This window comes from Artemia franciscana, chromosome 4, assembly GCF_032884065.1.
Source record: "Artemia franciscana chromosome 4, ASM3288406v1, whole genome shotgun sequence".
In the NCBI taxonomy this organism is placed as follows: Eukaryota; Metazoa; Arthropoda; class Branchiopoda; order Anostraca; family Artemiidae; genus Artemia; species Artemia franciscana.
The window spans coordinates 5,145,840-5,169,690 of NC_088866.1; the positions used below are offsets into that span (position 1 = coordinate 5,145,840).

A 23,851-nucleotide genomic window follows, 5' to 3' on the forward strand; every position below is an offset into this window, starting at 1 on the left:
ACGTTGTGCATTAAAGTGTTTCATGATATGGGTAAATCAGGGACTCCTTGAGCTGCAATTGCGCTATCGTTTTATTAACCTTTATCATGCAAACAGAAATCGTCTGTATCTCTAAAGTTTTGATCTTATCGGACATTATGCTATAAAAATGCATGATATGTCTATAAGGGGAAGGGGGACTTTTTTCAGGAATAGGAAAATGGATTCAGATTGCTTGGCAATGCTGATGTGAATTCAGGTATAGATCGATAAAAAAATCGATTTGTGCCGCTATTGACTAAGTTAAGTAGTTCCCTGTTCTAGATTTTGAAAAACAACTGAAAACTTTGCCTCAAATTTACCTACATAATTGGCAAAACCGCAATTGAAGGGCCGGACAAACGTATCTTTTTTCGGCAACGATTTGCCGAATCAGCCCGGAATTGCAAAGAAAACGGCAATGATTCGAGCTTGAAAAATTTTCTAGTTTTCGGTGCTAATTTACAAAAACGGTGCCGAATTCCGTCGTGATCATGAAACAAATTTCTTAAAATTGGGGATGTTTCAATCCTCAATCGTTTCCTTCTTCAGCAGGAAAATCAAAATAACTAAGTTGAGATCAATCATTCAACAATTGATAAACTTGATATTCAACAATAGACTGTTGATGTCCATGATGTTTAGTTTTGAAAATCTCGCGCAAAGGGCAGTGTTTTCGTACCGCTATCGTTTGCCCACTTAGCAGCTGAAACTGATGCCAAAAAATTGCATGTGTCAGCCCTCAGGGCCCGGTTTATTCACAAAGCCGTATTCCACTACATTCCTCACTTTCTGTGTATTATCAGGGGACATTGGTAACTTTAGCTACCTAAAAATTAATAGACAAACTTACTTGTTTTAGTATGTAGTGATTCCTTCCTTGTGGCCAGTTGAACAAAGTAGATGAATAATGAGTCAACTTCTTATGATTCCTCCACTTAGTGAGACAGAGTTGGAATCATTTCCTAATATTATTTAGAATCAAAAACTTCCCTAAAACGTTTTTTGATGAAAAATAAAGGCCATACAAAACATTAGCAGAAATAAAAACCTGTAATATTTCAAACTCAAAACGGCCAGAAATTACTATTAAAGAATAAATGAAACCCAAAACGAACTAAAATTAAATAAACAGTCATAGCAAACAAACGTACAACAGGCACTAATTTAATGAATAAATAAATCTTGATAAGAGTAAAACTTAAATTGAATTTAAGTCCACTGCGTAATTGGCGCTTTACTGAAAACGAATTATATTACAAATATTTACTTGTGTACCTATTGCAACGTCGAAAATAACAATTACAGTGAAATAAAATCTTGATCTGATGAGCTTTCAACAATTAATTTCCATACATATTGAATATTAAGTTTAATTTCATCAGTTGTTTAAGACACACGCGTGTAGTTTTCAGTAAAGCGCCAGTGACGCAGTAGGCTTCAGGCTTTTATCAGTTAGGGAAGAGGGCAGTAAACAAACTCTTGTTTGTAGTAAGTCTTGTTCGTTTAAGCTTAATGTACATTTTCAATTTAAAGTTTTACTCATTTTAAGATTAATTTATTCATTTATATTAGTATCAGTTGTATGTTTGGTTGCTATAAATGTTTATTTAATTTCTGTTCATTTTAAGTTTTATTTATTCTCTAATAGTAAAAGATTTTAGTTTTTTTTTAAAGCTTGATTTGCACATTCAATTTAAATTTTACTCGTTTTAAGATTTATTTACATTAATACTCGTTGTATGTTTGTTTGCTGTGATTGTTTATCTAATTTATGTTCGTTTTGAGTTTCATTTATTCTTCAATAGCAATTTATGGTCGGTTGTAGTTTGGAAATATTTCTAAGTTTTTTTTCTAAAACTTCTTTTTCAGAAAGTCTTTTCTTATTAATTTCTGTTCGTTTTGATTGCCGAAGTTCCAAGTTTTTTAACATATAAGTTTCATCGAAGTAACAAAGTATTAAAATATTAAAATGAAAAAAAGTATCAAACCAAATAACAATCAAATTGCATAATTTGCATTCCTTGTCTCGTAATTCAGTGAATCCAAGTAACAAAAAGCAACTTGCAAAACTTAAGAGCCCTTGCCCTGGTGGCTGGGGAGGGGGCAAGGATTATTTTGAACAAAATGGCTATGTGAAAATTTTGACGGGCTGCATTTGGGGAAAGGGGGTGGGGTAAAGGGCTGGTTGCCCTTTGATAACTTGTGACTCTTAAAATAAGAACTAGAACTATCAATTTACAATCGAACGAGCCCCCTCCAAAGTTAATACGACCATCCATTCCGCAAAAATCTTATATTTCAACAATGTGCGACTTGTATAAGTTACAGCCCTTAATAAGGGGGCTATGGGGGAATTTTTTTTTTAGACTTTGGGCTATAGTTATTTCACTTATGGAGTATTTGGAAGAAAATGACATTTTTAAAATTTTGATTGGACACACTCGGGGGGTGGTTACTCTCCGATCACTTTCGACTCTTAAAAAGGGAACTAGAAGGTTGAATTTCCAGTTAAGTGAGCCTCCTTAAAATTTTATGCGACCACCCCTTCTATAAAAACCATATACGCCCCGGGCCATAACTCACAACGGATTTTGTCAACCCTGGAGCCATTGGTGTGTGGTCCTCAAAGTATTTTCAACAAATTGATTATCTCAAAATTTCGATTACTTGCATTTGGGGAAAAAGTGCGTGGATGGAGAGCTAGTAGCCATCCGATCACACTTGACTCTTAAAAAGCGAAATAGAACTTTCAGTTTCCAATCAAATGAGCCTCCCCCAAGGTTTATACGAACACCTTCTATAAAAACCTTATATGCTCCTGAGACATAACTTACAACCCTTGCACTGGGGATCTGGGGAGGGGGGTTTAAACCCCAGGGGCATTGCAATATGAACTTCGGACTTTTTTGAACTAAGTGATGACTACCCCAAAATTTTGATCGGATGCATTTTCGGAAAAGAGGGTGTGGGGGAGCTCATTGCCCTCCAATCGCTTTTGAATTTAAAAAACGGAACTAGAACTTTTAATTTCCAATCTAATGAGCCTCGTTTATGATTCATATGGCCATCTCTTTCATTAAAAACCTTATATACCCAAAGTGCACAACTTATAGCCATTGTCCCCGCATCTAGGGGGTTCTGGAGCCATTTTTATTTTATCTTTGGACTATTTTAAACAAATTGGACATCTTAAAATTTCAATCGGATGCATTTGGGGAAAAGAGGCCATGAGGAGGGGGCTGGTTGTCCTCCGATCGCTTTTGACTCTTAGAAAGGAAACTAGAATATTCCAATTTCCATTCAAATGAGCCTTCTCCCAAGTCTATAGGCCTACGCCCATTCTCGGGCTCTGCGGGGTTGTGTCAACCTTGGAGGTTTTGATACACGATTTTTGGATAATTTTCAGCAAAATGGCAATCTGAAAATTTCGATCAGATGCATTTGGCGAAAATAGGGTGTATTGGGGGGGCTACCTGCCCTCTGATTACTTTTAACTCTTGAACAGAGAACTAGAACTTACAATTTCTAATCAACTGAGCCTCCTCCTAAGTTGATATGACCACCCCTTTTTAAAAAACGTTATATGCCCCTAGCTTATAACCCTCGCCTCTGGAGGGTTTTGTCAACCCCGAAAGTATTGTTATATAGTTTTGGACGATTTGAACAAAATGGCCAACATTTCGATAGAATGAATTTGGGGAAAAGATGGTGTGGGGAGGCTGCTTGCCCTTTGATCACTTTTGACTCTTAAAAGGAGAACTAAGGCTTACAATTTTCAATCAAATGAGCCTCCTCCAAAGTTGATGCCACCATCCCTTCCATAAAAACATTATAAGCCTCCCGGGCATGGCTTACAACCTGTTTCCCTGGGTTTTGGGGACTGTGTCGACCCCGGAGGAATTTTTATATGATTTTATGACAATTTGAAAAATAGCTATCTGAAAATTTCAATCAGATGCATTTGGGGAAAAGAGGGCGTGGGGGGGGGCTGATTGCCCTCTGGTCACTTTTGAATCTTAAAAAGGGAACTAGAATTTTCAATTTCCAAACAATTGAGCCTCCTGCAAAGTTTATACGACCATCCGTTCCATACAAAAACTTCATATGCTCCTCCCCAACACCGTCTTTACCCCAAATGCATCCGATTAAAATTTTGAGATGGCCATTTTGTTTCAAATAAACCTAAGATTAGACGACAATAACTGCGGGATCGTTGGAGCCCCCCCCCCCCCCCCCCGAGAACACGAAGGCAAAAGGAAGCTCTAGTTTCCTTTTTAAGAGTAAAAAATGATCGGATGGCAACTACTCCCCCTCCTTCCCTGAAATTAATCCGATCAAAATGTTACAATAGCTATTTTTACAATACTAAGGATTGTAAGTTATTATAAGGGGGAGTCGTAAAGACATTGAAGCCACAAGGCTTCAATGTTCCTTTTTTTCCTGAGGCTCTTCATACAGAAGGGGTGGTCGTAGAAACTTAGGAGGGTGCTCATTCCTTTAGACATCAGAAGTTCTAGTGTACTTTCTGAGAGTCAAAGGTGATCGGAGGACAACTAGCCTTCCCCCCTCCTTAACGCCCTGTTTATTCCAAATGCATCCGATTAAAATTTTAAGATAGCCATTTTGTTTAAAATAGTCCTAAGATTAGATGACAATAACTATTGGGCCATCGCAGACCCCCTCCAAGAATCTGGGGGCAAAAGGAAGTTCTAGTTTCCTTTTTAAGAGTTAACTGTGATCAGATGGCAACTACCCCCCGCCCTATCCCCTGAAATTAATCCGATCGACCAAAATGGTTCAAATATCATATAACAATGCCTCAACCCCCCTTACCTCCAAACAAACCGGGAGGAAGGATTGTAAGTTATGCCCCGGGAGTATATAAGGTTGTTATGAAAGGGGGATTCGTAAAGACTTTGGAGGAGGCTCATTTTATTGAAAGTTGTAGTTCCATTTTTAAGATTCAAAGTGATCTAAGGGCAACTAACTCCCTCCTCCGCCCCCACGTTCTTGTTTCCCCAATTGGATCCAATCAAAATTTTGAGATAGCCATTTTGTTCAAAATAGTCCGAAGATCAAACGATAAGATGAGGAGGACTTAAGTCCCCCATGCCTTCTGAAGGCACTGCAGGGCTAACGCAAGGACTTTAGTTGCCAAGAAGTGTCGTTAATCCGATTAATTTACTTACTATATAGGCTACTTCAAAAAAGGCAAAGATCCTTTGGAATAACGATTTTTCTTATTGCTAACGGGTTTCCCAAAGTATATCAAGCGATGATACTGATGAAATGACGAGTCATGATATCTAGGTTTCAAAAATCTATGGGGGGATTAATTTTTTAGTGGAAAATGCCTCAAAAGTGTATTTTTTGGTGAAAATAACCCCAAAAAAGGTGGAGGTTTTTTTGAAACAACCATTTTCTTTATTACTTAGACGTTTTCCAAAGTATCTCAAGTGATAATAATGATGACGTGATGAACCATGATATCTAGATTTCAAAAATATAGGAGAGGGGTGGGAGGACAAATTTTTCAATGAAAAAATCTAAAAAAAGGTATTTTTTTTCGCTGTAGGTACCCCCAAAAAGCTAAAGAATTTATGGAATAAATTTTTACTTATTATTTAGACATTTTTCAAAGTAACCTCGAGCGATGAATGTTGACCTGATGAGTCTCTAGATATCTCCTTGATGATACCTAGATTTTTCCAAATATAGGGGTGGAATGGGTGGATAATTTTTTCAATAAAAACACCTAAACAAGGAGTTTTGGGGGAAAATGCCCAAAAAATCTTATTCTTGGTGAAGAAAGGGGTTTTGTATTTATTATTTTTATTGTTCTGTCAATGATTAGACAAGATCTTTCTACATCCCGTGCTCACTATCGTCTAATAATTGATATTATTAAGTTGATATTGTCTCAAATGGCTGTGTGTTGGTGATAGGTCGAAGTGGCATGTTAATAAGAAAAACGCAAGAACAGTTTTGTTTGTTACAGAATTAGCTCTCTTTACATTATATACGAGACTCGGATGAGAAGCTTAAACGCACTTAATTTAAATATCGGACAACTTTTTTTTTTCAAATCAATTGGACTTGTGGGTATATTTCTATATTCTGGGAGGGATGAAACTTGTGATGGTTCTAGAGAGCGGAACATTTAGCGTTCCGTCCTGTTCTGGCAAGTTCTACATTTACCGAACTCACCAGTAATTAGTCGAACGATTTATTGAGTGCCGCAATTCAATAAATAAAGCTGTCAGACTTGGGAAGCCTCCTAAAGCTTTTGTTTGCGCTTTTCCAGTGCAGATTTTTGTTCTCCTGAGGAAACAACAGCTTCAGTTCAATTATGGAATTAAATACAAAAACAAGTTTTCTTTTAACTGAAAGTAAGGAGCGACATTAAAACTTAAAACTAACGGAAATTATTCCGTATAGTAAAGGGGTTGTCCACTCCTCAACACCTCACTCTTTACGCTAAAGTTTGACTCTTTGTCACAACTCGACTTTTTAAAACCATAAAAAAACTTTAGCGTAAAGAGCGAGGTGTTGAGGAGAGGGGACAACCCCTTTACTATACGGAATAATTTCTGTTCGTTTTAAGTTTTAATGTCGCTCCTTACTTTTAGTTAAAAAACTTGTTTTTTTATATTTTTTTTAACGTTTTTGAATTAATGCATGTTTTGATTTTGACTCTCCGCACGTAAATAATTAAAACTAAATTTGCATATTAATTGTTTTTGGCTAAATGACTTTCTCATAGTTTTGATCGGAAGATTTTGAGAAGAAAGTAGCGGAAGAGGAGGCCTGGTTGCCCTCCAATTTTTTTATTACTTAAAAAGGCAACTAGAATTTCTAATTTTTTACGAACGTTTTCATTAGTAAAAAATATACGTAACTTACGAATTGACTTACGTAGCGAACTTCTATATTCGTATATTTTTATTACGTATATGAGGGGGTTCACCCCTTCGTCAATACTTCGCTCTTTACACTGAAGCTTAAATTTTGTCCCGATTCCTTAAGAATGACTAAGTTGAAATTGCTAAAAATACTTTAGCGTAAAGAGCGAGGTATTACCAGGAAGTGAACCCCTCATATGCGTAATAATTTCTGTTCGTTTTAAGTTTTAACGCTACTCCTTACTTTTAGTTGAAAAAACTTTTCATATTTATTCTTCGTTTTTTTTAATAATGCTAGAAAATCCTGCGCCCCTTTCATTGAAATTCTCTTCCTCCGTGGGAAGATCCTCCCAGGTAATCCCCCTTCAACTTCTCTCCCCCCCCCCAAACCAAAAAAATCCCTGTGAACGTCTTTACACTTTCCAATAACCATTACTATATGTAAACACTAGTCGAAGTTTGTAACTTGCTAGCCCCTCCCACGGGGACTGTGGGGGAGTAAGTCGGCCCCAAAGGCATAGTTAATAGGTTTTTCGACTATGGTGAATAAAATGGCTATCTCAGAATTTTGATCGATGACTTTGGGGGAAAATGAGTGTGGGAGGGGGCCTAGGTGCCCCCCAAATTTTTAGGTCACTTTAAAAGGGCGCTAGAACTTTTAATTTCCGTTAAAATGAGCCTTCTCGTGACATTCTAGGACCGCTGAGTCGGTAGGATCACCCCTGGAAAAAAATAAAGAATAAACACGCATCCGTGATCTGCCTTTTGGCAAAAAATGCAAAATCCCATATTTTTGTAGATAGGAGCTTGAAACTTCTACAATAGGATTCTCTGATACGTTGAATCTGATGATGTGATTTTCGTTAAGATTGTATGACTTTTAGGGGTTTTCCCCCCTATTTTCTAAAATAACGCAAATTTTCTCAGGCTCGTATCTTTTGATGGATAAGACTAAACTTGATGAAACTTATTAAAATCAGCATTAAAATGCTATTCTTTTGATGTAACTATTGGCATCAAAATTCCATTTTTTAGAGTTTCGGTTACTATTGAGCCGGGTCGCTCCTTACTACAGTTCGTTACCACGAACTGTTTGATTGATTCAATGATATTAAATGAAGTACCATAATTAAAAAAAAAAATCTCTTTTCCACTGTGAGTTTCTTCGCCATGTTGGACCTGTTGTCTCTGAAAAAATGAAACTAAAAAAAAAACAACGGGAAATCAAAACTTCAGAACCACGGAAAATAGAAAGAAAGTAATGTCTTCAAGAAAATCCTTTTGCTATTCTTGTGATAATTCTCATAATTATTGCTTATTGGTTATTTTAAATATGAAATTTGCTTTTTTCATTCTCAAATTTTGTCTTCAAATCAACGTTACCATTCTTTTTTTTTACGTCTTTACTAGATTTTAAAATTACATTTTTTTCATATTTTATTTGAGAAAACTATAAAATTTCCTTGTCTCTTTTATTTTAAAGATAACTTGAAGTTTCGTTCTCATTGCAAGAAATATATCTTTTAAATTAGTTTTTGAGCTACAAAATTTTATACGCAAGGAGAATTTTTCGTGGGAGGGGGAGGAGGAAGAATTTCTACCGATGGGAATGTTCCTGGGTGACTATGCTTAGCGCTGAGGGTAACACACCCATTGGCATCGTTATTTGACAAAAATGCAAAAAATTATACTACATTAAAAAAAATCGTTACGCTAAATGTACGTTGCCACAGAGTAGGAATACGCCTAGCACCGAGGACAACATACCCCTTGGCACCGTAAGTATACACAATTATAAAAGTTGTTTGAGTAGTATAACTTTAATAAAAAAAAGAACAACTATTTTGGATTTTCAACGTTGTATTAATTTAAAAATGGTTTACTGGAAAGTCTGAAGAGCACATGCGCCTATGTTACGACAGAATAGGGTGAACTCAAATCATTGATATCCAAACGAGAGTCCTTTCAACTATATTGTGGCAACCGTTTAGATCAAATAGCCATTCATTTTATGATGTTTCATTCTAACGGAAATGAAAAGTTCTAGTGCCCTTTTTAAGTGACCAAAAAAATTGGAGGGCACCTAGGCCCCCTCCCACGCTCATTTTTTCTTCAAAGTCAACAGATCAAAATTTTGAGATAGCAATTTTGTTCCGCATAGTCAAAAACCATAAAAACTATGTCTTTGGGAATGACTTACTCCCCCACAGTCCCTAGGGGAGGCGCTGCAAGTTACAAACTTCGACCAGTGTTTACATATAATAATGGTTATTGGGAAGTGTACAGTCGTTTTCAGGGGATTTTTTTTTGGTTTTGGGGGTGGGGTTGAGGGGAGGGGGCTATGTGGGAGGATCTTTCCTTGGAGGAATATGTCATGGGGGAATAGAAATTCAATGAAAAGGGCGCAGGATTTTCTAAAATTACTAAAAAGATTTTCTAAAAAAACAATGAAAAAATATACATGGAAAAGTTTTTTTCAATTGAAAGTAAGGAGTAGCATTGAAACTTAAAACGAACAGAGATTATTACGCATATGAGGGGTTCTAAAAATACTTCAGCATAAAGAGCGAGGTATTTAGGAGGAGATAAATACCTCGCTCTTTATGCTATAGTATTTTTAGTAATTTCAACTATTTATTCTACGGCCTTTCTGATTCAGGGGTCATTTTTAAAGAATCGGCACAAAACTTACGATTTAGTGTAAGGAGCGAGGTATTAACGAGGGTACAAACCGCCTCATATACATAATAAAAATTTAAGAAACAAAAGTTTGTTACGTAAGTTAATTCTTAAGTTACGTATATTTTTTACTAATAAAAAAACTTGTTAAAAATTAAGATTTATAGTTGCCTTTTTGTGTAACCGAAAAATTGCATGCCCACTAGGCCTCCTTCCCCATCCCTTATTTCTCAAAATCGTCTGATCAGAACTAAGAGAAAGCCATTTAGCCAAAAAAGGAATTAAGATGTTTAATTGTGGTAAAGTTTGACTCTTTACCACAATTCTGCTTTTTAAAACAATTAAAAGCTTTAGCATAAAGAGCGAGGGATTGCGGAGGGGACAACCCATTTCATATACGGAGTAATTTCTGTTCGTTTTAAGTTTTAATGTGGCTCCTTACTTTCAGTTAAAAAAACTAGTTTTTTTTATGTAATAGAATACATATACTGCTGATTTGGACTTAAAGCAGGGTTTAAGATATAGTCTTGAAGTATTTGTCCTATAGTAATGGCTGGGAAGCTTTGACAAGCTCTCAAGGAATGTATCAAGAACCTCTTTGTCAGAGCTGCTGAGCTTTTCCTTTTCCTTCCCCGAAGTGCCGTATAAAGATGTGGATCTCTGGGTGCCATGTGCTGCCTGTCCCTTTTTCGTCCAGTTGTAGACTTTTTCAGCCTGAGCAAATAAGTATTTAGAAAAGTTTTCTTACAAACAAGGAAAGTTGTATCAGATTCATCTTTCAAAATGTACTCAAAAATTAAACTTCTTCTCGAACTGTCTCACTGGCTTCGATTGCGTTTCGTGCTGCTCACAGCGACAATACTCGCCACATAGTCTTTTTCTGACCGCCATACTTAGCCCAAAATCCACTATGCATTTGTTGTCTCTCTTCTTCCTTCAATCTGCTACAGTGAAACTTTGCGGTCTTCAGGCATTTAGTCAGGCTACATATCGGCTTCAGTTTAGCTCCTTCACGCTCAGTCAGTTTCTACTTACCACCTTTCTTCTTGCAAGACACATAAGGTTTTCCTTTTGTTTTACGTTGCTTATTCTTTTTTTTTGAATCCATGTTGAGCTGTTTCTTTTGGCTTTCCTAGGAGTCAAAGGAAAAGTATGATCGGTAGCTGTAGCTCTTTTATCTTCTTCAACGGAACTCGAACCAGCTGTGGTTGGAGCTTCTATTTTGTCTGCAACAGAACTCAGACAGCCTGTGCAGAACTCGAACAGCATATGCTGTGCTGTTTTTAAAACCTATAATACCTCTCAGGAGAGCTAAGCTCCTACAATATTTGGTTACTAATGTGAAGTTTAAGACAAAATTCACAGAAAAGGCATTCAATACAAATCAACTTTAATAGTGTAACTTATCCTGTGCAAAAACAAATGCACAAATGAAATTGTTAAAGCAATATTCATTCAAGATGGCACTGTAGGGATGATGAATACATATATTGATATTTTCAGTTTGAAATAGGTAAATACCAACATCTAAGAACGTTAATTCTGAGTTCTTTTCTTTGCCAATTTTCTACTTAAACGAAGGAGTACGACGCTGCTAACAAAATGTGTATAGAACACCAACCTTTAGGGATCGAATCATGAGCCCCAGCTAGAAAAAAGTTTAAAGTTATATCAGTTCAAAAAGCCGTGACGTATGGAATGATTTTTACCCTTCAAAAATGGGTCGTTCTGATTTCGGTCACTAGGTGACTCTTCGAGTCAATCTAGAATCTTTCTTATGAGACTGACTTACGCCTTTTTGAACGGAGAATCGGGTGGACAGAGTAACTTGTTTTACCAAAAAATGGAGATACGACCTTTTGATACGCAACTGACGACTTACTGTACATTTTTAGGTTAATCTAAAAAAAATATGGGTAGCTTTAGGAGTAGAAATTGGCGTTAATATTGGAGAAAGACCCCCAATACCAACTAGCTTTTCTCGGATTTTTTTTTCGAAACTTCATAACTGGGTTTTCTCATAAACTGATACCGGATACTTACCACTTCAATATAGGTAATTGAAGACCACACTGTCTTTCCATGAAGATAAATAATAGTTTGAATATCTTATCAGTTCGAAGTTCGAAAGAGATATTAGAACTTCCTCAGACAGAGATATATATTACAGCCCCTTTTGTAAAAAGGGGCTATATTACTCATCTAAAAGCATCGAGCCTAGGAGAATTTGCATGACTTTCAAAAAATGGGGAGAAATACTCCGACAATTCAAGTGGTCTTACTGAAAACAAGGAAACCAGTTTTAATTTAAACAAAGCAGTGATGTCTCTTTTTCATTCTCCCCTCTAATTTCATCCCCTTTGTTTTTCTATTGTCATTAATGGAGCACTGAAACATCGTAGAGAAATGTCTAAGGACTCATTTAAAAGGAAATACCCTGAATAGCCTTTTATAAGTACTACAATTCAGGTAATTTGAAACATTTGAAAGTTCTTGTTTCGGGATTTATTTTTACAATTTTACTCTTAAGCTTGTTTGCCCCCCCCCCCTTCCGGGAAGCCTTTCCTCTACTGTACCCTCTCCCTAGATCCAGCTGTTCTGATCGTAGTCGAGCATTTAAAGTTGCATACCAGAAGGAAGGAACAATATAAGAGATGAATTTACCCCAAGCTGGGTAAGAGAATACCACAATCGGCTATAACACAACAATCCAAAGGCTTTTGCAATATTTAACGCGTAAAAGCACTTCAGTGTCATCTTCTTATGGCTCATCAACTTCCAAATTCTAAGCCACCTTCTTCTAAAGTTTTTATAGTTCTTAAACCTGGGTCAGATTTACGCATTGAAATTTTAGTCTTAAGCTCAAATTCAAAGAGTATGGGTAAGTTGTAAGAGACTGGCACTAGTATCAACTAAAAAAAACTATTGACACCATCTAGCGTTTGGGGACCTTGATATTTTATTTAAAGTAATGTTTAATAGTAAATTTAGTAACTTAGTAAATTTAATTAGTTTAAATGATAAAATTAGGCAAATAATAAAAATCTTATCTTAATTTCTAACGGAAAAAAGATTACAAAAGTGTCAGATGTCACCGAAACTAGGTGGCGTTGATAGTTTTTTTTCTCAAGGAGCGTTGTCTGATTTTCGTCAATAATTTTGGTTATGTTGATTACCTGCTTAATGAAAACAGCCGAACTAAGGTTTTGCAGCAAGCAAAAGATGAAGAGACAAACGGAAAAATTTAGAAAATTTTGGACGTTGCAAGGACCCTAGCGTGACAGGGCATTTCCTTTAGGAAAACGGAAAAATAAAATGGCAAATTTGTTCAAATTGTTCAACTTCTAAGGAAATAATACTCTTGATACCTAATATAGGTCACACCAATTTATCTATTTACACACAATTTTTCACAACGTGTTGATTTACTTGCTTTCAGCAAAAGTCAGGGAGAAGATCATCGATAAAGTCTTGGATGCGAAATTTTATTCTGTTATGGCGGATACGAAACCCGAAGCTGCTCATTCTTATAAGCTTGCGGTTGCAATCTGCACTATCAGCTCGGAAGGGATACCTAAAGAGACACTATTAAATAATAGCGAGGCTAATGACAAAACCGGGCAGGGTATGACAGAAAGTATAGTAGGAACATTGTCAGGGAGAAGAATTCCTCTGAATAAACTAGCTTTCCAGTCTTGAGACTATGCAAGTGCAACGTCTTATCAATTTAACGGAGCTCATCAGAAAGTATCTAAACTTCTTGACTACTGTGTGCTTTATATTCCCTGCCAGACCCACAGACCAAACACTTTTATAGAGCATAGTGCAATTTATGTCTCGGTGGAATGCAAGGGCTAAAGCCATACAAGCATTAGTTACTTCGTTTGAAGCAATCGTTTTAGCCATCGACGAATTTAAACAGATAAAGAACGCCGATGCGAAGACGAAGGCACAAGCTTATGGCCTTCTGAAAAAGGATTCTAAACTTAAACTTTATCGTCTGCCTCATGTTTACGGAAATATCAAGTGCAAGATAAGGATAGCCATAGGAAAACTTGAAGAAGAGGAGGTCAAGATCATCAATGTAATCGAGAAGCTCGAAGCTATGAAGAAACTTTTCGAAAGAACATAGGAGGATGAAATCAACGATTTAATTGACAGTGCAGCAGTGTTTGCCAGATGGATGGAAGTCGATCCAGGAGCAGATTTCATCAGGTATCATCCTCAGCGACTTGGACCATCTCGTTTTGACTGCCGAGCTTAGAGTCAAGCCGAGATCTTAATGTATGATTTCTGTAAACAACATTTTAAAATCCTGCTCGATAGGTTGACTGCAATGATGGGAGACAATCGCACAGCTTACCTTGTCATTTTTCAACCATTTTGCTCCTTACTTCAGCCTCCTTTAAAGAAAGGGTTCCAGGTGCAGATATTGAGCTAGCAATAACTTTGTTTCCAAAACCTGGAAAGAACTTCAGATTCTACTGCACTTTAAGCAGAGCTTGAAGGTCATTTTATTTTTACCATGGCGCTATTTGCTTCAGAGAAGTCGTAGGTGAAGAAAATCACCAGCAAAATCAGCTGAAGCAAGCTAATCGCTTCACAAATAGACCGTGGCAACATATGTTGCAACAACTGCAACTTTCAGTTGCTGCTGCCAAAAGAACATTTACCAAGCTCGATTTTGTTAATAATTTGCTCAGGACTGTCATGGTTGATTCTCGACTAGATTCTCTCATTTTGTTGGTAAATGAGGAAGACCCCACCGATGCCATTGACTTAAACAAGCTTGTTCAATAATGGTCCAGTTTGATGAAGAGACGAATATAAATTTAGCTGTTCTTAGTTATACATTTACGCATGAGATATTCCATTTTAGTTTATTGTTTGTCTCCGTAAATAGGTATAACGAGTCTCAAAATATAGTCTAGGAGTCGTTTAAATGATGGTATCTCACCTCCCTGGTTGCTTGGAGCCATCCTTGTGAAGAATATACTAAACCGGGATAAAGTTACAGGAAAAGATACAGAGAAAAAAATGAAAAAATTCGCAGTACATTGGATGTGAAGCAATATTTATTTCGTGAGGAACAATTAGCAATAGTACTAAAAGAATTAAAAAATAATGAGGCCCCAGATACTGATAGTGTGGTAAATGAGTTTGTTAAACACGGTGGCTCTGATGTTAGAAATACTTAAGATTATGTCACTGACGATTAGTCACTAAAGATTATGTTACAGATTAGTTACTGAAGATTATGAATACAACTTTTGAAAAAGAGGAACTACTTAGCGGTTCAAGGAAAGCCCTAATTAACCCTGATTTTGTTTCTTTTTAAGTTCAAACTTTGATCTTTACTTCTAACTCGTCAGTAAAAAATTAATTTTTGCTCATTTTCAGGTTTTCTAAGAAATGTACCAAAAGGAAAGAAAAGTGCCAGCAAACAAAAATTGTTTCTCCTTAAATTCCCTAATACTTATTAAGCATACGTGAAAAGCTAAAAAAAATCACAGCCAAACAAAGCTAGCCCGTCTCTCAAGATATTAGTATGAGATCAGCAAAATCATATGCTAACTGAAAAATGTTAGCTCCATAGATTCTCAGTTAATATTTTTTGCTTAGCAAAAGGTCACTATGTTTAGTGGCATTGGCTTTGTACTTCAAATTTTCCAACAACGATTCAATTTATTAGAGAGAGAAGCAAGTAAAAATTAAAGTGTATAAAAACCCCTCTTAATACTACCCCCCCCCCTAATATACGTCTTACTTGGTTCGAAATTGTTTATTGCTTCTAAGGAAGGTATGACGTTCATAATTAAGGAATGAGCCCAAGTTATACAGAAAGATAAGATCGTGTCAGATTTTTGATTACTGGTTTTCAAAGGGTATCAGAGTTAGCAAGGTACAATTTTTTTTTAAACGCACATAAATTTTTTTTTATATGCATTTTTGTAACGTTTTTATGAGTCGGTCAAATTTTTCAGGGAGGGGCTCAACAAAATACTTTGACACATTGAATAATAATCTAAGAAAAATAACTTAAAGCTAAACTAATCTGTTTTTTGCATAAGCTTTAATGTTAATCTCCAAAATCATTTACAAAACTTGTCAACTCAATCCTCCCAATTTATATCAACCAATCTCAAGTGTTATCGGTGGAATTTGGTGTTATACTCCGAGCTCTTAAGCAAGTGAATAAATCTGAGTCTCTCGATAGTGATGGTCTTTGCTTCAAGTTTTTTGCTTATGATTGTCCTGAACTACTGATTGCAGTTATTGTTTCAGATGTGTTGGGCACAGTCCATTGTGCCAGATAGTTTTTTGTCCGGTTATATATCTCCCATAGTTAAGAGGAGTAAGGACCCCAGTGCTTGCTCTAATTACCGTCCTATCACTGTGTCTTGTTAGTAAGCTATTTAAATATGTACTGCTACCGGCCATTAACTCCAAGTGCAATTTTACGCCCTTCCAGCTTGGTTTTAGAAAAGGTATGGGCTGCGTTCAAGCTCACGATATTGTGGGACGGCTAATGAAACAAGCTGTTGCTAAAAAAAAGTCCCCTGTATTGTTTGACTGTTGATATATCTTGTGCTTTTGACAATGTAATTCATTCAAATGCTTTGTTTTCTCTAGCAGCGTCAGTTGTTAACCTTTATATTGTGTCCGTGCTTAAGTATTGGTATGCCAATTTTTCAGTTAGGGTGAAGTGGAATGGCACCGTAAGGGAGTGTATTCCTGTTAAAAAAGGCGCGAAGGTGCCGTGTTATCCCCGAGGATATTTAAGTGTGTTTAGGCTTCGTGTCTCCGACGTCTTCAACCGTCAATTTTTTACAATGATAATTTAGGCGTTAGTCACGTTGCATATGCTGATGATGGTCTGCTTCTTAGCCGGACAAAACATAGTCTAATTACCAACTTTGACCGGCTTTCAGCCTTTCAGTTAATGCCTCCAAATGTGAGTTTTTGTGTTTTGGGAGTCCTCTAACAACATCACCTCTTTGCTTGGGTTCTTCAACTATACCATGTTCAGCAAGTATTAATGGTTGGGTCTCTCTTTTTCCATGTCACTTTCGTCTACTTGCTCCGCTATTACGTCCAGCGTGCTGAAAAGTATACTGGTTGGTTACGGAAAAATTTCACCAAATTGTGGTCGGTATAACCGAAAAGGACTATGCCGTCTTTATTCTAGTTTGTGTGCCCCTGCTATTTTTATATTTCCGGTTTTGCTTTCCTCCTTCGCAAGAAAGATACAATGAAAATACACTCAGGATATTTTAAATATTGCAAGTATTTGCTGCGTCTGCCTCGGTGGTATCGGAATCATACAGTCGTTTCTAAATTTGGCATCGTTGATGCGCCCTCGCGAGTGAAACAATTATCTACAGATACATCTCTTAAAAGTCAGCAAAATATTGGTGTTTTTGACCCTCTTTGAATTGAGGTAATTTATTTATGTTGTATGCCGTTATGTTATTTATGTTTTTATGTTTTTTTCTAGCTTTTTCTTTATTTTTGTGTGTTCACTCCACAGTTTTATGTATTTTGTGGGTTATAAATAAATTATTATTATTATTAATATACTTTCAGAATATCGTATAACAATACAAAAAAAACAATCCAAAGCTGATCTAGTCTGTTCTTGGCTCAAGCTGAATGTATATTTTTACACTGAAAGCGATTTAGCTGATGGTTTGTTTTTGGCTGAAGCTGAATCTATTTTTATATAGACTGGATGATAATGTAAAACTTATTCAGCTGATGGTCAGTTTTCGGTTGAAGCTGAATACACTTTCGACACACTGGATAATAATCGAAGATAATGATGCAAAGCTGATTCAGCTGAAATAGTCTGTTTTTGGTGGAAGCTGAATATGCTTTTGATACGCCAGATAATAATTTAAAGATGATTCTGCCGACCTAGTCAGATTGTGGCTGAAGTCAAATGTGCTTTCGATGAACTTGATAATGATCTGAAGCTGATTTAGCCGATGATCCGTTTCTAGCTGAATATATTTTTAAACATTGGATAATAATGTGAAGCAGATTCAGCTGATGTTCTGTTTTTGGCTGAATCTGAATATACCTTTGACACATCAGGTAATCCAAAACTATTTGGATTGTTATCCAAATAGCTTGTCTATTTATCTGAAGCTGATTGTCTTTTTTTCACTGAAGCTGTATTTATTTTTATCTACTAGGTAATAATGTGAAACTGATTCAGCTGATGGTCAAATTTTTAGATAAAGTTGAATGTACTTTTAATACACTGGATAATAATCAAGGGAAATTATCAAAGCTGATTCAGCGGAACTAGTCTGTTTCTGACTGAAGAAGAATTTAGTTTCAATAAATTAGATATTAATCTGAAAGTGATTCAGCTTAGGGTCAGTTTTTTGGCTGAAGCTGAATATACTTTCGACGCACCGGACAGAAATCCAAAGCTGTTTCAGCCGAACTAGTCTGTTTGTGGTTGAAACTGAAAACACTCTTTATACGTTAGATAATAATCTAAGAAAAATAAACTGAGACATATATTATGTAGGAAATTAACCTTAAGCTGGAATAATCTGTTATAGGCTGAAGCTGAACATACTTTCGATACATCAGATAAGATAAGGAAAAAATAGCCGAAGCTGATTCAGCTGAAGTAATCAGTTTTTGCTGAAGCTGAATGCCCTTTTGATGCAATGGATGAAACGACTTTGCGAGCTTTTATTTTACAATTGTTCCATTTGAGTATCTGAATTTTTATTTATTATCTCAATGTTTGTACCAATGTCTTGTCTAATATAAACTTGGAATATATTTGTTGTTCAGATTACAATGTGTCCAAATGACATTCAAGACGAATCAAACATAATGACGAATTAAAAAAATTACCATTCACCATAATGACCATCAAACAAATGTACTAGTTTCCTAGTGCACGAATAGATTATTTAAAAATAATGGCAAAAATAATAATTTAATCCATAGCATATACTGCGAACAACCTATGCATACGAGAAAATGAATGGTACAATTGTATGGTGCTGTACGTATATCGTATGATACGAACACAAAATATGCGGGATTATGAGTTTATATTAAGTTTCAATTTAATAAAAAAAAACAATAACTAGGAAACAAAAAAGCTTAGCTATCTAAAACTGTATCCCATGGTTTTTCATCAGCGGGCTTCCCCCTGTGCTGGGCTGGAGGCATATATCGTTCAGGCTCTTTTAAGGAGATCCCACTTTCTTCTAAAGCCTTCAGTACCTTTTTTACCTAAAAAAGGGAGAAAAATTGAAATTAATACTTTTGCTGAGAATAGGTAAAGATTTTGCCGAATAACGATTTACTTAGTACTTAGAAGTTTTCAAAGCAATCTAAGCGATAATACTAATGACCTGATGAGTCATTATATCTAGGATTTGAAAATCTAGGAGTAAGGTGGAACGTCAACTTTTTTTTCATTGGAAATATATAAAAAAGGAGTGTACCGGTGAGAATAACCCAACAAAGTGAAGATCTCCTGGAATACAGATTTTTTCTTATTATTTTGAGGTTTTTCCCTCTATGTACATATAACCACAAAAATTTGAGGGTCTCGAACACCCACCTTTAATGAAGTTCCGTACAAGATCATTACTTTTGTAAAATTAATACTTCTGCTGAGAATAAGTAAAGATTTTACCGAATAACGAATCTACCGAATCAAAACGATCGTACTAGTGACCTGATGAGTCATTATATCTAGGATTTGAAAATCTAGGAGTAAGGTGGAACGTCCACTTTTTTCATTGGAAATATATGAAAAAGGACATTTTTCAATGAAAACACCCAAACAAATATTCTTCGGCGAGAATACCCCAAAAAAGTGAAGATCTCATGGAATACAGATTTTCTTATTACTTAGAGGTTTTTCAAATATCTCCAGTGATAGTACATACGAAGTGATAATTCATGATATTTAGATTTAAAAAGCCTATGAAAGGGATTGGGAGGACAATTTTCTAAACAATGGAAATGCGTAAACAAGGTATCTTTCGGTGAAAATAACCCCAAAAACGCTAAAGAATTTATGGAATAAAAATTTTACTTATTACCATGATATCTAGATTTTTCAAAATAAAGCGGGGGGGGGGGAATTAAAAAGAAAAATTAACAAAAAGCAGATATATACCTAAAAGCAAGTAAAAGAAAACTAAAAAAAAAAAAAATATGGAATTTTTGGGCGAAAATTCAAATGCTGTTTTGAAACATATTGACTCTGGGGAGTATTTCAAAAAGAAAATATAGATTATTTCCTGAAATGAAATGCTGTGTATAAGAAACCTCATTTAACAAGCTATTTTAAGCATTCTAATTAAGTCTACTAGAAACATAAGCTACTTTTGGCAGGGGTGCCTATTCACGAATAGGTGAGAGAGGTTCAAAGTTCTTTCTTTTTAAGAAGATGCGTACTTTAACGTATTTTTCATAATCTAAAATTTTATAATTCCAAAACTAAGACTGACAAGTCATCCCTCAAGTGCAATAGTCGAATAATTCATGGTAACGAGCAGTAAGTAACTAGTAACAGTAAGTAACAGTAAGTTACAGTAAGTAAGGAGCAAAGCAGCCCGATAGTAGCCAAAACTCTAAAAGACGGTATTTTCATATCAATAGATATATCAAAAGAGTTGCTTATCATGGTGACTCCAAATATATAAAATTCATCAAGCTTAGTGTTTCGAAAAAGGGGGAAATATCCTCTAAAATTCGAAGAATCCTAATGAAAATTACACAATCAAATTTAGCATATCAGAGGGGTTTCAAGGGTTTCAGGTTCAAGGGTTTCATCTACACAATACAGATATTTGTAGATCACATAGTTCATGGATGCGTTTTTTCCAAGAGTCATCGCACTGAACCAATGGTCCTAGAACATTGGGAGAGGGCTCATTATAATAGAAAATTAAAGTTTTAGCACCCTTTTTAAGCGACTTAAAAGATCGTGACTAAATCGTCCGATATAAAATTTTAAGATTGCCATTTTGTTCAGCATAATTGAAAAGTTCAAAAACCATGCCTTTGGAGATAACATGACCCCCAAAGCCCCTGAAAATCGATATTTAAGTTAAAAAATTTGCCCACTGTTTAGGTACAGTATTTGTTATTGGGAAGTATGCATAAAGTTTTGTGTGGAGGGAGGGGTGGTGAGTTCTTTGCTGGGAAAATTTTCCAAGGGGACAAAATTTTTCGGGGGATGAACCTTTCAGGTAAAATTTTACACTGGGAGAATTTGCCAGATCTCCTATACGAAATTTTTTCCATTTATCCTACTTTCGCTTTACCGACTCAGTTTTACGTATGGAGATGTTAAGGGTAACTGTCCGGGGTAAATTTTCACCAGGATTGGGTTGTCGAGAGGATCTTTCCAAGGGGAGGGGGCATTTTCCCGTGTAGTTGGAGCCAGATTTATCGGCATTACTTAAAAAATCACCAAAGAAGGTATTAAGAAGGGGCAACCCCCGTTATATACGTAGTAATTTCTGCTCGTTAAGTTTTAATGTTGCTCCTTACTTTCAGTTGAAAAAACCTTGTTTAAAAAAAAACTTAATTCAGAATAAAAATTGAGACGTTTCAGGTAAGCGTGTTTTTTTTTCATTCAATTACCTTTACTCATCAAATAGACTTTCTCCAACAATTTTTCTAAGTTTCTATGACAACTCCTTCTAAACCCTGTGCCCTGGTCTTAAACCAAATAAGAATTGTCAAAATTTTAGGGAATAAGTATCAGTATATGATTTATGATTATATATATATATATATATATATATATATATATATATATATATATATATATATATATATATATATATATATATATATATAGGCCGAATTGATGAATATGACATTACATTTTGGAAAGCTCTGCAGAACTCTTGCCTGGGGCCAAAAAGGATGGTTTTTGCTTGAGCCTATGTTGTGCGAAGTGAAGTGGAGTTATGTAGGCTATGTCAGAGAGGAGTATCTAAAGTTGTGTAGCCAAGCTTTCGTTTCATCAAACCATGTTTCTGCTTTCGAGTGGAAAGCTCCGTTCTAGCAGGCAAGCAGGCAGGCACCACTTTCAAATTGAAGATGGACTAAAATCTATAAGTGTTAAATATATGCGGCAGTTACCCGGCCCCACAGCTAATATATCTTCTTTGAGTGATAAATAGAAAAATTTATAGAAGCAAAAAAGCGGCATTTTCCCACGAGTCCGAAAATGCTGCCGTGACTTCGGCTGGGTTTATCATTTGTTTTTTCGGACTTGGCATTGAGGTAGAGAAATGTTATCAGATGTACCTCTTAAACTTTAAAAGTTCCCTCATTGCTAAAGAAATTGGAGCTTATCCTTTGCTCCTTTCTAAGTGGTGACGTTAAAAACTTGGCCTGCAGCAAAAAAAATCAACTTTTGAAATAAGACAGATAGAATTTTTTTTCGACGGCAATCGATAGCTCTTGATGAGCTGATCAAAGTATATGTCATCCATTTTTTGGTACAAAAATTCCTTCATGAGATTTAGTTCTAGTTTGAAAGTATCAAGGGGTTGACAACTTCAATAGTAGGGTACACACTGAAATCAAAAATAGGCCGATACCAATTGTGAGACAAGTAGAGGACTTGTAAGCAACAGTCGGCTGTTAGACCATAATCATCTTCGGCAATAAGGGGTTTGCAACTTTGGCTAGTTGGTATACCTATTATTTCTTTCCGGTGTATTTGATGGTGAGACTAATTTGGTTCCAGTGGTAAGACATGCAGGGGACTTGTAAGTAATAATCGTCTGTTAGGCTACAATCATCTTCAGTAAAGAGGGGTTTGTAACTTTTGCTAGTTGGTGTAGCCTACCCATACTCACTGTAAGCTAGAATTAAGTGTTTACGCAACGGGTACAAACGATAACGTAAAACAATGAGGTAGTTTCGTAATAGTTAGTGTCACCTATGGTATTTTAATCCTGAAAAGTTACGGATAGCTTTATAATACCAACTAGATGTACGTCAATTCAGTCCCTTCTTTCGATATTCTTTTGTTATTGTTGTTTTTTCAACGCTGAGGAATAGCCTATGATCATGTGATTACTGATCGCGTTCTTCTTTGAACATAACGTTTTAAAAGCTTCGATAGGCTGACAACTTCAGCGTTTAAACAATAGCAAAGAAACAAAACCAAAGTGTTGCTCTCGCAAAACTTTATTCGGCGAAGCCGGAGAAAGGTTGCTGCAACACTTCACGTTGCTCAGGCAACGTAGGTCTAGTTTTTGCTCGTTTTGAGTTTGACTCGGTTGTACATTGTAATTTCGGTTCGTTTTGGGTTTCAATTATTTATTAAGCTGAAATTTTTGAGAATGTTCATTTATTGATGGTGATTTGTGGAGTTTTACGCTTGAAAGATTATTCGAATTTCTTTCTCCTCGTTTTTAGCTTAATGGCGCTCTTTACTTTTCTTAGAAAAAATTGTTTTGTGGAAGAAGTTTTTTAAAGAAGTTTTTACAGTGAAACTTTGGAGAATGTTGAGGGGTATGCTATACTTAATCATAAGGCACTATATGCATCCAGTTTTTCAAAAATGAGGATCTACAATATTTTAAGATCGACTGAGAGTATTAAGGTGAAACTTTCAGGACATATTGAGGAGATGGTTAAAAAATAGTTGGAGGGCAACCAGCCCTCTCCCATGGCATTTTTAGATGCCCTCCCTCCAAAAAACTTTCGAAAAATTTTGGAATACACATCTTGTTCAAAATAACGAAATATATTACGAATGTATTCTTCCATATTAAAAAAAAAAAAATGAATAATAAAATTACAGTGAAATAATATCTTGAATTGTCAAGTTTTCAACAATATTTTTAAAACAATATATAAATATTATTCAAATTACTGAGCTTTCAGCAATTAATATCTTTATACATCAAATATTCTGTTTCTTTTTAATTAGTAAAGACTGTTCAGGATCCGCATAGTTTTCAATAAAACGCTGATAACGCATTAGGCTTTAGACTTTTGAAACTAGAGGAGGGAGAAAGGGGCAGTAGCCAAACTCCCATTTCTAATGATTTTTGTTTGTTTTAATTTTGACTTGAATATTCAATTCAATTTTTATCCGTTTCAATATTTATTTATTCACTAGCTGTTGGGGTGGCGCTTCGCGCCCCCCCAAACCTCCCCGCGCGCGTAAGTCGTTACGCGCCATTGTAGTTGTGTCCCTGTGTCCCACCTGTGATATATATATA

General features: G+C 35.8%; 2 protein-coding genes across 2 annotated transcripts in view; both read right to left on the reverse strand.

Moving 5' to 3' along the window:
* LOC136025891 (uncharacterized) overlaps positions 1–23,851 on the reverse strand; it is a 99,977-nt gene that overhangs the window by 58,316 nt on the left and 17,810 nt on the right. The window lies entirely within an intron of this gene.
* Positions 18,669–23,851, reverse strand: part of LOC136025893 (large ribosomal subunit protein uL18m-like) — a 32,225-nt gene continuing 27,042 nt past the window's right edge. Inside the window, exon 4 of the mRNA XM_065701944.1 lies at positions 18,669–18,869. Coding sequence (XP_065558016.1) covers positions 18,738–18,869 — 132 coding nt within the window. The 3' untranslated portion in view covers positions 18,669–18,737. The remainder of the gene's footprint in view (positions 18,870–23,851) is intronic.